The following is a 14775-nucleotide window of genomic DNA, read 5'->3' on the forward strand; positions in this document are numbered from 1 at the left end:
TTTAAAATAAATTCCCTACCTAGGCATTACCTACCAGTAATTGGAGTACCTAACACACAAAGGTGTATAATGTTTTGACAGAAGAAAATCTCTCTTTTCTTCTGACGTGTCGTTGCATCTATGGGTTTAAATAAAGCAATAATATATTATTCTTGAACATTTATTAAAATGAAGTAGGTACTTAAACATAACTATGTATCATTTAAACACTAAAATTGTTAAATAAATATAAAAATAAGTAAATAACAATCGATTAAATTGTTTTCTTACTCATAAGTATTAAAAATTACATTCTTTCAGAAGATGGGTTATGTCGGAATATTTACTAGCTATATTGATTGTACTTAAGTAAGTAAGACATCAGAAACTTGGTACCATTGGTCCATTGGTACCGTTGGTAACTAAGTACTAAAATGGCTTTTTCATCGCATTTTTCATTCAGTTGTAAAATGGCATCCGAATTATTTATTAGTTTAAGCCTTTCCTTTCATGTATCAAGTAGAGTAAGGTATAATACAACACTAATATGTCCGTCCTATATTATTGATTTAAAAGTACAATTGTTCAGATCAAAATATTAAATTTAAAAGTATTTAATCACACCAAAAATTTATAAAAATATATTTCTGACTTCTAGTTAAGGCACTATTAAGACACTTCACATTTCTACATTTAGATGTATATTTTGTATTCATGCATTGTTTCTTATTTATAATAAGATGACAATAAAATTCTATGCAACAGTCGACTGCGCGTCAGTGACAACACCTCATCACGTATTTTCTAATCGTTGTAGGTACGTAGATATTGAGATTGAATTCAGTGAGAAATAATTAAAAAATATAAAACAATATTTAATAAACCAGGTATCAACAGAACGTGAGTTTTTACAGTCTGCTGTTCTGGTCTCAGAACAGCGGTATCGACAGAGTGATTTCACTCTTTACCTGCACTTGTATATGTTCCTTGGTCAAAGTCTAAAAAAAAACATTACCCAAATGACATATGTTTTTTTTTAAGATTTTCAGTTTGGGTAACAGTTCATTAAGCATTGACGCGCAGCTGATTATTCATATAAAAGCATTGAGATTAGACAATGATGAGATTTAAAGTATAGCAGTCTAGTAATGTCGTGAGGGCTTCATCGCCTGTATGGAGCCTTGCGGTATCGGCCCCGCTCCTCCTCGTCACGGACGTCCAGATAATGGCTGAATACCACTGCCCATAGGTAGAGGTACAGACCTAGAAAAAAATAAAATATAGTACAGTTAAGTATTTATTTGTGCCTATTCATTTACACAGCGTGGTGCGACACTAGTGACCGTGAATGGCGATCACCACTGTCGCGCTACGCTGAATGGTTAGGTTTTGCAAGACTTCTTAAGTCGGTTATTTAAAAAAGTAACGGTTCCCGTACTAAAGAATTGAATTCTTGTGTCCCACACATGAAAATCAGGCATTTGTGTAAGACACAAATACCTATGTTTATGCGGGGATCGAAACATCAACGCGTTACCAGTGGTAAGCGTATACCACTTGACCTTTCTTTCATTTTTATTCCGACATTCTCCTTCTGTTTAATTAAATAAATAAAAAATGTAGATACAATAAAATACTCACACAAATAGAAAAGCCCACCAATCAGTATGATGGTAGCAATGAGGACGTGGTCTTCCTTGTCAAGGTAGTACGTGATGGAGGTGTGCAGCACGCTGATCAGCAGCCCGATGGCCAGCACGATACCGAGCACCACCCACGGGAGCATCAGCCATGACCGTCGCTAAAAATTAAATAAATACTTTTTAGTCTCGTTTTGGCGGCCAGTCGTAGACGGTCAACAGCAAGAGTAACGAAAACTTTTAGATTTCGAACGCTTTTAAATATAGTTAGTCAGTTACGAAGACAGAAAAAAAGTATTTTGAGTCGTGAAAAAAGTAGCTTGAATACTAAGATTCTATTGAAAACTTGCTGATTGACAATATTAACAAAGGCCGCGTTTGTTTATGTTTTTATTATTTGCCTTTCGTTGCTGACTGTACTTGCTAGATGTAGATTAAGAACTTAAACTAGGCATAATTTCTACTATTAGTAACTAAGTAGGTAAGTATTTATCTCACTTATCGTATCTTTCATTAAATTATTTATATAGTAAGTTTTTATATATTATACTAAATACTATAAAAGATCCTATCGTTAAGATCCACGTTCTGTAATTTATTGTAAATGATTAAGATTAAAATATTTTATAAATTTTTGTCCCCCTCACAGTTCGCCTTTATGTGCAATGGACAGACTGTCTAGCTATGAATCTGCAACTAAATATAGAGCGAGGTATAAATACAGCGCATATTTTTACAGCCACTAAATCAAAGTCATTGATGTTTTTAATAACTCACCGAATACGACGTCTTTTAGAAGCATGCATATTAAAATATAAGATTAAATTATAATTAATTGCATTAAATAATTTTTTATAACGACTTTTATTAAATTAATAACTTTGCATGTATTTTAATAATATTAATATTAAAAATGTATTTAAAACTTACTTTTTGAACAGCCACAATCAGGAGTGAACATATCAATATGGTAAAACATAAGTTTATAGTTAATATTATCCGCGGAACTGGAAAAGAAGAGAAATTTGATTAGGTATATGAACATAAAATACAAAAAAATATATAAAAACACAAGTTATAAGGTAAACATTTTTCAAATCATGTTTTGAGAATAATATTTTAAAAAGAATGTGTACGATTACTTCGTAGATGAGTTAGCTAAGTAGAGCACGAACGAAATATCTATTAGTATGTGACTTAACATTGTATTCGAAAATTAAAAAAAAATCACCATCTGTCTAATACTTACTGTCTAGATCTGAAAGTTTTCTATCAAAATCTTCATCAAAGATGAAAGTGCTGAATGTGATTCTGTGCCTCTTCACGACCCACACCAAGACAATGGTGGCTATAGACAGAATGATCCCAAGGACAGCTGTGATCAGCGTGCCCGTGCGGGTCGACGCAGCACAACAACATTTCTGTAACCGCTTCATGGCTTCAGTTCTGTTATTTCAAATCCCAACTCTGGATATCGTGTTACCGCCTCATGACTGCAATAAAAATATTTAAAATGTAGTTCGTTGATAAGGAACGTTTCGCAAGCGATAATCTTAATGCTAAAAGGCCTACGGTATAAACGTTGCTAACGCCTAATGAGGTGTGAATATTTGCCTATTAACTGAACATGTTTTGCTACTACTGACGGAGGAAACCTTCTCGAGTTGAGTGAATCTTTCTATCTCGGTTACGTGCCTTATTGTCTTTCTGTTATCAGATATGATAAACATGTTCATTTGTTTACTGATGCCACCTTTAATTACAAAACTAATTTCACATTTCTTTCTTTCACGTAGGAACAGTTTGTAACGTTATAGTTTTATCTTTATTACATAGATTGTGTTTTGTAAATGGAGCTAACTACACAACGACGTGGCGTGGGCGTCCGTCATTGGATCGGCTTGACTGGCCACTTCCGCGTCGCCATTGACTTCAGTAACTTCTTGCTGTTCCACTAGTTTTGGATATCATCGTTATTAGAAAACACCCAGTTTTATCTCATTGATATTCGAGATGGTGCAACATCGCGCATAAATTTAAATGCTTAGACGCTTAAGAATGCACAATAGGTTTGTATACGGTCCTTATTCACGTCTAATCCAGGTTAGAATGTTATTATGGTGGGTAAATACAAAATATCGTTGTGGTCTGTGGCTTAGAGTAAATGGCGACACGTTGATGAGTTCAAAAACGGTTTTAACGACGCGAGAAGACAAACACCTATGTCGGCGCCATAAACCGAGTGGAGAGCCGTAAAAATATTGCATCACCGTGCCCGTGGCGACTTCCGTTCGCAAGCCGGCCGAAGTGCGACACCGCGACCGCTGATATCGGTTCCTCACAGTTTGGCAGGAGGCTATTTTTGATCGGGTGACACGTGGCCAGCTCATTAAGGCGTGCAACACCGTGCCCACGACACGCTATTACACCTACTGTTTATCTTCATTACGCTGAAGCTAGAGAATGTAGAGATCCATTTATATAATACTACTGTGACGCTATCTCGTCTTGTAATACTCCAATACCATTTCGTCGATCTCACCTTAGACGTTTCCGTTTCACAGTTCTGTCTGCTAAGATTTCATATGCAAACATTTTTACTCTTGGTTTCTAAATATTTGTTCAAGCAATTTGCTTTTCATTAGCAATTTTTTTATTATTATTCTAAAGTCTAGACGCTACACTGTGATGTTATCGAAACCACGCCAGTCGCAACGTCTTCTAAACTAGTTTTACTATCAATCCAATTAAAATGTTAAGATTATAATGTTTGAATCGAATTCTTACAGATGTTCTATGTGGCAGTGTAACGAATTCCCTGCGGTATACATTAAAAATTTCGCAACAGCGATCGATTTTGATTGGCTGACTGTAACGTTGTGGTTCAAAATTAGAAGCATTGGGTAACAGGTACTGAATCAATTGTGGATCACGTTTAATAGTTCGATTATGTATTTATGAATACTGACGCCGCGGGTGGATGTTGCGTTATTCCTTCTGTTTTGATTTCGGCAATCAATGAAGTAAGCGCGTTCATAAGATTCTATTCTTAACGGGTATTTCAGCTGAGTATTATGTGTTCTTAACAATGGTCAGAAATAAATTCTGCCTCATGCATCACTCGTTGATTGCTGTAGTTGAGTTTTGCAGGTATTTCATCATTATTTGTAGATATTGAAAGTACGGATCTGACGCTAACATGTCTACAGACAACCATTAGATACATTATACGTTGCATTATTCATTTGCAAACAGGTGTCGATTGTTTACTTTTGTAATTGATACACATGGGCAACTGTCATCAGCCCGAATGGAACTGATTTGCAAATACTATTTGGACTAAGTGGGATGAGGATAACCCTCCCTCCATTATCGCTGGCATTGGCCTGACCTACATCGGCTCTATTAGAACAATGGCCTCGCCAACAGACCTACAGCTCTGCGAATATGGGACACACCTACCTTCCCATATTACACCCCATTACCATTTGCGGCGCTGATTTTTTAAAAGCTTTTGTCGTGCTTTTACGTAATATGTGTTTGCTAATGTCTGATTTCTATCTTCAGGGACGCAGTGTCATAATGTATGGTTGCCATTTAATTTATGCGTGTATTTGTTTGCTTTTGTTGGTATAAGTTCTTGTATGTCCTCGAGGATAACTACTTGTGTTACATATTGATTGATGTGGGTTAAACGACGAGTGTCGGAATATGAAACTTCTTGGCAGAAGACGAAGACGGACTCAACATCTGCTGCTTTTCACATTCTTTCCAGTAGGTAGCTTTCCTTTATATTACTTGCAATAAATTAAAAATCAGAAATTAACAAGGGTTCTATTAAAAAAAAAACTGCTAAAAGTAACTCCCTGACTACCTACTCTAAAAGCATCTCATTCAGATTCCTCTAGTCTTATAAAGATGGTCAAGCTCATTCAAATTGGTATCATATCATCTAATTCAGAGTTAAGATGTGAATACTTATGAGATCGTAGGGAGTGATTTGTTTGAGTAATAAATCATGATGCGTAGTACCACAGTATAGAGCGAGGCGCGGTGTCACAGTAGTAGCAAGTAGCGTACATACATGTCTTTGTCAGGGACATTGCGTAACACAGATTGTAACACATGACATCTCAAGTGATACTCTTCCGTTTCGATATTCCTGTTCGAAACATATGACAAGAATAAATTAATCTCACTTAGCTTTCAGAAATAAGATTGCTTATTGTAATTATACTATTTTTGACATGGGTTTAAATACTTGGTTTACTTATTCTTCCTAACGAGTTTCCCGTCTGGTGATAGAGTCCGCTCTGCTTAATTCATACTTTCAATTTACCCTATCATGGACATTTAGGCCCAAAACAAAATGTAAGCTTGTGTTTTTATTTAAGAGGATATACATAGAATTAGGACATGTTTGATATACAAATTCATTAAACTTGTGACTTGAAAAAAGTTTAGCTATTTTGTAGTAGTACATTTACTAATGAGCTTTGATTAACTTCTTTTTAGCTCTGCCCATTGTATATTTTATGCAGACGATGTCAGTACTAATACTTTACTTTCAATTAAGATTCCTATCATACTATAAATACTAGTTATAATACCACAAATTAGAGATACCACTGCACGCCAAGAGCCCTTTTCTCCTCAGTAAAAAATCCTATTACCTATTTGTACTAAAATTATTCTACAAATGCGATAGACATCTAGACTGTAATTATTCCACGTATGACTTAACAAATTAAGTCTAATGCAGATTTCTCTTTAGGAAGTTATGCTCGCGCCTCCATGTAGAGATCCAAGTAGGTCTGATTAGTAATCCCTGTACTTGAATGGGCATGTAATGTTCTGTGGCCTGATGTAGCAAACCTCTTTGTTAGGATGTAGAAAATGTAGCGTCTGTCTGTATGTTACTTACTCTGTTTGTTATGAACTTTTGATTGTTGAATTATTGCTACATAGTTACAGTTTTGAGTCTATAGATTGGGATAGAAGTATGGATGCCAACTATAGTATGGAGATATATAATATCATTGTTTTTGTGAATGGAATGGAATCGTGGTTACATAAAATTTTGAAGTTATACATATGGATCAATTGACAATTAACAATGATTTTAAAAATACTTGGTTTTGATTATTTGTTAAGAAATTAAATATTTTATAGCAAAGCTCTGGCGTTATTAAGAACTGCAATAAAATATTTAAATCGAGTAAATTACCTGTAATAACAGTTTTATATGTTATTGTGTGTTGTTATCTGACTCAGTCTGTATTAATAGGTTTGTAGTAGTATTCAGAGCGTAGCTACATACATATACTATAGGTAGGACGTATTTATGATATCGAGAGTGGGGTTTGGCAAGCGCAGTGCGTTCTTGGCTATCGGTCATTAAACAAACGAAGGTCGCCGTTAAAAGCTAAGCTTTCTGTGTCATTGTCACTATAACGTTTAGTTTATTTTAATAATGACGAGAAAATTGAGACAGTTTGAAAGTGACAATGTTATTTTACTAATATCAAAAGTGTAGTTTAGTCCATCAGACAAGAAAAAATACGTATCCAAAAAATATTGGATACGTATTTTTTCTTTTATCTCGTAAACAAAAAATGAAGTGGATACAGGGATTTAAAATTTCGAGTGACGTCACTTATCAGTACGTCTTTTTTTTACGAGGAAGTGATGTTTTTAGCCCCCACTAGCAATTAAATGCTTCCTTTCTTCCTTCCCTTTAAATTATGTTATTTGTAAAACCTTTTGCGAGACAAGGGTGAAATTTCTTGTCCGTCTAGTTTTTATTATAGATTAAGAAAGCAATTAGCCGTGTCTTGATATGATACACTTCAAACACGTATATTGTTTATACACCTACTAATATCACCAAGATATTAGAGGTGTGAATTAAACCTTCTTATCTAAACGGAAACGGCTCTACCGATACCGGTAAAATTACACTCATTACAAGAGCAACATCCGTTACACACCTACCTAAACGATTAGTCCAACATCCGTATGAGTCCGTATCTATCGCATGGCGCTCTCAATTCACTTAATCGAAGTTAAGTAACCCAATCAAACGTTCATTGCATCGGAGCATCTGTATGCAATTGATCCGAGGCTCCGGGCTAGGGATGTGCCTTGTTGCAAAATAGTCGATGTCAATATCGATGTCAAAATCGATTATATTATTGATGTTGAAAAAATATGTTGAAATGATAAAAAAAATATAATAACTGCCAATATTGTTTATTAATATCGATTAGATAAGTTCAAGTTTTGAGAAATTTATGTTGAGTTGTTAATGTTGTTATAAAGAGAACAGAGTAAGAAAAACGTTGTACAGAATAGGCTTCGTTTCCGAACACATTTGTCATGTATCAATGTTAAAAATAAAGCAATACCGGTAACGAAAATTCGATAATTTCCATGTTCCAAATTAAAACATCGATGTTCATCGAACATCCCTAATCCGGGCATTCCTCTCCACGCCCGCAGCCGCTCGCATGCATGCTCTCTGCTCCCGATTAAAACGCCCATACGCCGCGTAATCCCACAGATATTACTTACTGTTAGATAAATACTTCTGATAAATGCAGTCCCGTGTGAATTGTATCATTTATATTTATTATACTGACTGTCACTTGATTTAATTCGTTCGGATAAGTAGGAGTAGTTAATGTAGAGTAGATCCATTTCCGCGTCTACATTATAATAAATAGCGCATTAATATGTCTTAAGAGTAGGTTATAGTAATACAAATGAATGCTGTTTAAATAAATACGGTTATAGAAGGTCAAACGGGTACGTATGTATTGTAGAGCAAAGTCAGTGTCATTAACTAATTAACAAGGGGCCTCGCATCGTGCACACATCGCTAGAGGTGCATGGAACTTGGAACATGTGTGTTTGTGTTAAATGTACCATTAAAAGAAGCGTCTTCGTCGAGTTTTTATTACCAGACATGCATAAGAAGATATGAAACTGAATACCGACCTATTTTGTTATCTATGTGTTACTCAAGTTACTCAATCACGTCTGTGTTTTTTGGGCGACTACAATGGAATAATACAAAGCGACAAATATAGGCATATTCTTTTTTAAATTCGAGAGAACGATTATGTCAAGACATGTAGAGATAAGGTCGTGGTACTTGGGATCTCGCATCACCCACGACGCGCAGTTTGCCTCGCGTTGAGCGTGGACTACGCGAAGGCCGGCGCACGCGCAACCGCAGAAGGTAACGTGACGTCACCGCCAGGTTCACGTCGAGTGACGCTCACTCATTCGTACAAGAATTTAAATTGTAAACAATGAATCCTCTGCTAACAAACACACATGCGCATCCCTGTTATCGTACAGATTTCTGGGTTTTAATGAGAACAATAAGTGCTAAAATGTTGTAGCTCAAACTCTTGATAAGACAAAAAAGCCCGGGCAAATGAGAAATTGCAGTTTAACACTGAGTATTTATAGTTTTAATAAAAATAACACGGGATTAAACGATTGGGGTATCAGACTGACGAGATTATGGTCTACTTAAATATTTTTTTTACGTATTCAGTTTTCCTTGAGTCATTCATATAAGCATAATGGCAATGATCATAAAGGGCTGGTATGACTAAGAAAAAAAGTTTAAAAAAGCAAATATTAAACTCTATACGTAGGTACATAACCTACGCCCCAAGACTCGTCATAATTATCAACTTTAATGATGACTGTATTTACATAAAGATGCAGAATTAATGGTTGGTTTATGTAAACAACTTATAAATAAGCAATTACTTACGAGTGAGTAATGTCTCGATACCGATGCCGCGCCACAATGTCAGTGTCAAACTTGACTTTGAGATTACGATTCGTCGAAGCAGTGAACTCATGCAAAAACTATATTTGGTCGTAGACCTCAGCGAGTACTGCCCAACCAAGGTCAACAACTATTAAGAGCTTATTTAATGAGAAAACTATAAATACTCGCATTTTTACCGAAACTACTTTTGGATTGAGCGTAGAATTTGAGAATCAAGACCAATCAGTAGTTTTTTATGTAAATGTTAACATGTACAAGAAATGCTGGTTAGATATATAAAAGAAACGATTTTGTCATGAAGGCGTAAAATATCAATAGTCAAGTTTAACCTACTGTTTTAAATTGCACATTTTCTTTACTTTTAAGTAATTAAATACACAAATCAATTCAATACAGTACAACACAAAATGAATAATATAAAATACCCTAATGTTCAATTTTCTAAGTTCGAATGTGGTACTGTCTAAAGCTTTTTTTTTTGTTCTGAGAACATGTCCTGTTATTCAGTGATGTATTAGCGCGACCCTCAGTCATACCCACGATTCATTACTTGGTCAAGGTTCAGTTTTAAGTGACGTCACCCTTTGTCCGCATGTTTACCTCGTCTAGGTGTATAAATCAGTCATACTGTCGGCATTTACAAGATCACATGGGATTTTTCATTAAGAAATAAAGATTATTCCATTCCTTTGAGTCGAAAGTCACAGAGAGTCATAATTCGACACAAATATTTATGTACTTCTGGATGTGTGGATGACATCAGCCGAAACAGCAATGTTATAGCGATGTGTAATACAATATGCAACAGAAATGACTCACAGCCTTACGATATAAATACTGATTTAATAAACGCCATAACTGCATGGATATCATATTGATGGGGATTAATAAGTTGATTTTAAGAACAAAACGTACAACCGACTTTAAATGAAAACTACTGAGCAAACTTCATGAAACTTTATAGGTTAAATTAAAAGAAAATACAGACCCATTGCGAACCTCCTTATTTTTGAAGTGGGTTGCAAAGAACAACAACCTTTAACATTCTAGTCATATTAGGGCTGGTTCAGTTGCTTTATAAATGTCACGCTATAATAAAGCGTATCATGGCGTTTATTGTCTTTCATTAGAGTACTACGATGTTCTTACCAAATTGGGTTACTCGCAGTTCATGCATCTTTCATACAGACTGTTAATAAGCGCTGTTGTTCCAGATCAATAATTATTCAAAACGATTCGTCAGTTTGTAAACAATGAACGCAATCAATCTTTTGTTTCCTAGGCGTTGCTTTTGGTGGGAAATTAGTTGTTAATTTAAAGCGATAATTGCATGAAGTGTAAGGGTCAATGAAGTGCATACATGCGTGGGCTAACGTTTCTTTCTCATGTAGTCGTTAAGTAGAAAGCTGGGAAAATGAGGATAAATTACGAGGTAGCTTCTCATGCCATGTTAGCACTGCCATATGCAGAGAGTCCTTATATGGGTCGAGAGGGGAACATAGACGTGTTCTCACGTACATCAAGCATGTCACAACCACTTGTACCGTTTTCCATTTGATACCGGTATTGACACAACTGTTTTCCAAAGATGTTTCACGAAAACTAGTTCAGTGATAAGACTGACAAAGAAAGCCTTGGTAAACATCGCAGTAATGGGAACTTAGAATGCTAGGTGTTTTTGCGGTTCCGTACCTAAAGTACCGTAGGTTTCTGTAAAGGGTAAAAACGGAACAATGATACTGAGCTACCGCTCTCTTTTCTTCTGTTCCGTCCGTCTGTCACCAGGTGGTTTTTCATGTACCGTGTTTCCTAAGCGGTTGAAATTTTCACACATAATGTATTTCTTTTGCCGCAATAAGATCAAATACTAATAAAAATAAAGATGGAGGTTAAGCAAAGATTGTTATGGCCATAAACTGGTTGACTGGACTCGAACTAGAACCCTCAGTTTCTCGAGTCTGAATCGCATTTAACTGTTTTTTTTTGTAAAAAAATGTGTTTATTTGTTTTTGTTTATAGACAGAGTTTATATCATAAATGTAAAGCTTATATAAATAGTTCCAACAATCTGCGTGTCAAGCTATCTCAGTGGAATTCCTTTCTGTTTATATTACTTTATACGCATTACACATGTTTCCGTTGTCATGACTGTCTTAACAGGAACGGTTACGTGCTAAACTGTAGTTTTATATCGTTATTTAATTCTCGTTAAACGAATCTGTTATTTTTGGGTGGCTCTACTAAATTCTAACTGTTTTACCGACGTTCACTTTTTTGTAACGGAACTGTTTTTCGACTCTCTCTTTTGATACGATCGTTTATAGATTAGTGTATCGGTTATTAATTAATCTGGTTTTGATTGATCTGGCATTTGATTCTAACGAGGTTTCATTGAATCAGTGTGTAAACGTCTTGTTGTGTGCGTTGTGAACGCGTTCCAAAAAACTTGATAACCCGTTTAAAGAACGCTCGAGTAAACGATAGAAGATAATGAACGTATTGCCAAATCTTAGATGTAAATAAACCAGATTGTCACTACAGGGTATTGACCTGAGGCTACAACGGTTGGGAATTTAAGAATAGAGTTTAGATGTGTTTCTTTTTCAATTTGTCTTAATTTTATTGTGTATCATGACGATTATTAGTAACGTCGATTGACTAATGAAACATAACAAGTTTTTTTTTCTGAAATGACAGCAATTTTCATCGCTACCTAACAGAACAAAAATAGAAATAGATCCTTGAATAAATTGAGCAGAATGTAGGGGACTAAGTGATTCTAAATTACATCGTGGATGTGAATGACATCATACTGAAATTCTGCTAACACACGAAGTATTGGACACATAATAGCCAATTTTAATCCTTGCCCACATTGATCGATACATAAAATTTAATAACGACGAAATACTGAGCAACAACTAATTAATTATTTTGCATAACAACAAGATACAACTTTCAGCTTTAATAACTTAAAATTGGATTAAGAAGAATTATTGGCAATAAAATATTATGTGCGGATTAACATTTAGACAGGTATTTTTTTAACTTTAACACTTTAAGATTTAAAATGTGATAGTTTTAAAGTCAAAACACATATAGCGTATTCTTTATTTTAAACAGTAGTCTTAATAAAAAGACTTCAGTTGTCTTTGCCTTACCGGGGGCGTTATGATTTGTGGGTACTACTGGCCAGAAAAAAACCATGTTGTGTCCATAATAGTAATTATGAATATATTAATTTGTGTTGTAGGCGATACGATGGTCCCATACCGTCATCCGCATCCCACAACATACCATTCTTGCTTATAATTGTTCCGTATGTCACTATATCATTATGTCATATAGTTACGTTCGAAGTATCTTGGTCTTGAAGACGAAATATGACATGAGGGGTTCGTTTGAATGAGGCTTAACTTGTGTATATGTTCCAAGATAAACAAATTATTTTATAGCTTTATACTATCCAAATCTTTATAAAACATGTCTAAGAACGCTCACCAACAATTCGCATTTTATACAAAACAAATTAAATTGATATCGACCCGATCGGGAGTTCTGATGGCACAGACTGACAGAAACGCCAACGTATAACACTTATTTGTGGATATCGGGTTAAAAAGAACTTACAATAACTGAATTACATACTCAGTAGGTGAACAAACGATCGAGTAGCAAAAATTAAGTAGGTCCTGCTAGGGGTGAGTTCAACTTCTTTAAATTGTTAGATGGTTTACTCTCACGTGGGATTGCCCGACTAGTTTCCGAGATAATAGGACTCTTTTATCATGAGATGTCGCGGTTTCAGGGTCTCGAGTCGAAAATACCTTTTTTAATTAAATCAATTATATCAGGTCCGTCTATTCTAGTACATATTAACATTGTGTTGAGCCGCGACCTTAAGCAACAATATAAACTAAAAGGTCGATTAGTCATTAAATATATCTAGATATAGGACTTGTTTTGTTTTTCTAATGAAAAACATATAATACACGTGATTAATACGATCTTAATAATTAACTAAGTGATTCGGTGAACTTCGTTCTGACGGACCGATTTGTGAATTTAAACCATCCAGAATGCCATCCAAACGCGGAAAGTTTCATTCAAATCGGTCCAGCCGTTTAGGAGGAATTTAGTGGCATACAGACGTTTAGTAGAATGTTCGGTAATTAAATCAGTTTATGTTCTATTAACTGTAAGTTCATTATCATAATTTTACTTATACAACTAATACAACTGTTTCTTCATTTTTTAATATTATCAAAGCTTTCCTACATAAGAAGAGGCCTTTATCTAGCAGTGGGACGTACATAGGCTAGTAATGTTTAAATCTAATTAAAAACACGTGAATACTATTTGTATCCTTTTTTATCCTATACAGATAGTTTAAGCAATGGTAGGGACAATAATAGTCCCAAAATAATACTCAGACACTTTATATTTTTAAAACTCGGTAAGTATATCTAAATTGCAAACTTGTATAACGTTGTTGTTACAATATTGTTTCTGCAATTCATACGCATTTACACTATTATTTTCTTATGGATGATGACGTCTTCTTGCGAATCTCTACATAAACATTACGGGTGGTGTAAAAACAGAGTTCTTAAAAATAACTTGTGCCTCACGCGCTCAAGGTAAGGACGTATCGTGGCCCAAATTTATTCTAAAACAAAATCAAGGCCTTTACCACACACATCACTTGTATTAAATAAGATATATTTATAATCGCATATAGAATACCTAATGATATATATTTAAAACATGCTTTAATTTATTTACCTTTTCCACGAGGGTAAAACTGTTTTATAAATCACTGCTTATCACTGTTTACCACTTGTTAATCACTTTTGTAATTAATTACGTTCACGTTTCTTTACGTAAGTTGTGTGCGCGGCAGTACGCGATGTGACTGTTCGCTCGCCAGAGATCGTCTGAGGGAGTTCGCGGCGAGTGTACCGCGCGACGCCGACGCGCGCTAGCCGTAGGGCCCGCCTGACGCACGCTGGTGATGACAGACCTAATCACACTATCACTCTGTCACTACCATCCGTTGACTCTTCGATTCATCAGATTTGTACGTCTGTCACACACCAATTATGTCGTAACATTTAAGTATGTATTAGTAAACACAATGTACGCGTCTGTATTTTGAATTAAATAGTGTCATTGGAGTATAACGATCGATTGTGTTGTTTTGAGGCTAAATAAGTATGGATATTTAAATATGATGGCCTTAACTTAAATTATCTTTGTTTTTCGATGTTATTATTGATGATTGTGGTCTTTTAATAAGTAAATTTTTTATCTCGTTAAAATTATTCAGTTGCACCAAGTTTC

At 35.1% G+C, this 14775-nt stretch overlaps 1 protein-coding gene across 2 annotated transcripts; it reads right to left on the reverse strand.

Moving 5' to 3' along the window:
- Positions 1-144: 144 nt before the first annotated feature.
- LOC113492146 lies at positions 145-14461 on the reverse strand. 2 transcript variants are annotated; one of them, XM_026869481.1, is made up of 5 exons: positions 14218-14461; positions 2869-3112; positions 2550-2626; positions 1621-1780; positions 145-1242 (listed from the first exon to the last, which is right to left on the reverse strand). In XM_026869481.1, the coding sequence occupies exons 2-5, from the start codon at positions 3053-3055 to the stop codon at positions 1142-1144; spliced, it is 525 nt and encodes a 174-aa protein (XP_026725282.1). In that variant the 5' UTR covers positions 3056-3112; positions 14218-14461; the 3' UTR covers positions 145-1141. The 2 variants fall into 2 exon arrangements, with proteins under 2 accessions (XP_026725282.1, XP_026725283.1); XM_026869482.1 differs by lacking the exon at positions 14218-14461 and adding an exon at positions 3192-3444.
- Positions 14462-14775: the final 314 nt, after the last annotated feature.

Source organism: Trichoplusia ni, chromosome 3 (assembly GCF_003590095.1).
Source record: "Trichoplusia ni isolate ovarian cell line Hi5 chromosome 3, tn1, whole genome shotgun sequence".
Taxonomy (NCBI): domain Eukaryota; kingdom Metazoa; phylum Arthropoda; class Insecta; order Lepidoptera; family Noctuidae; genus Trichoplusia; species Trichoplusia ni.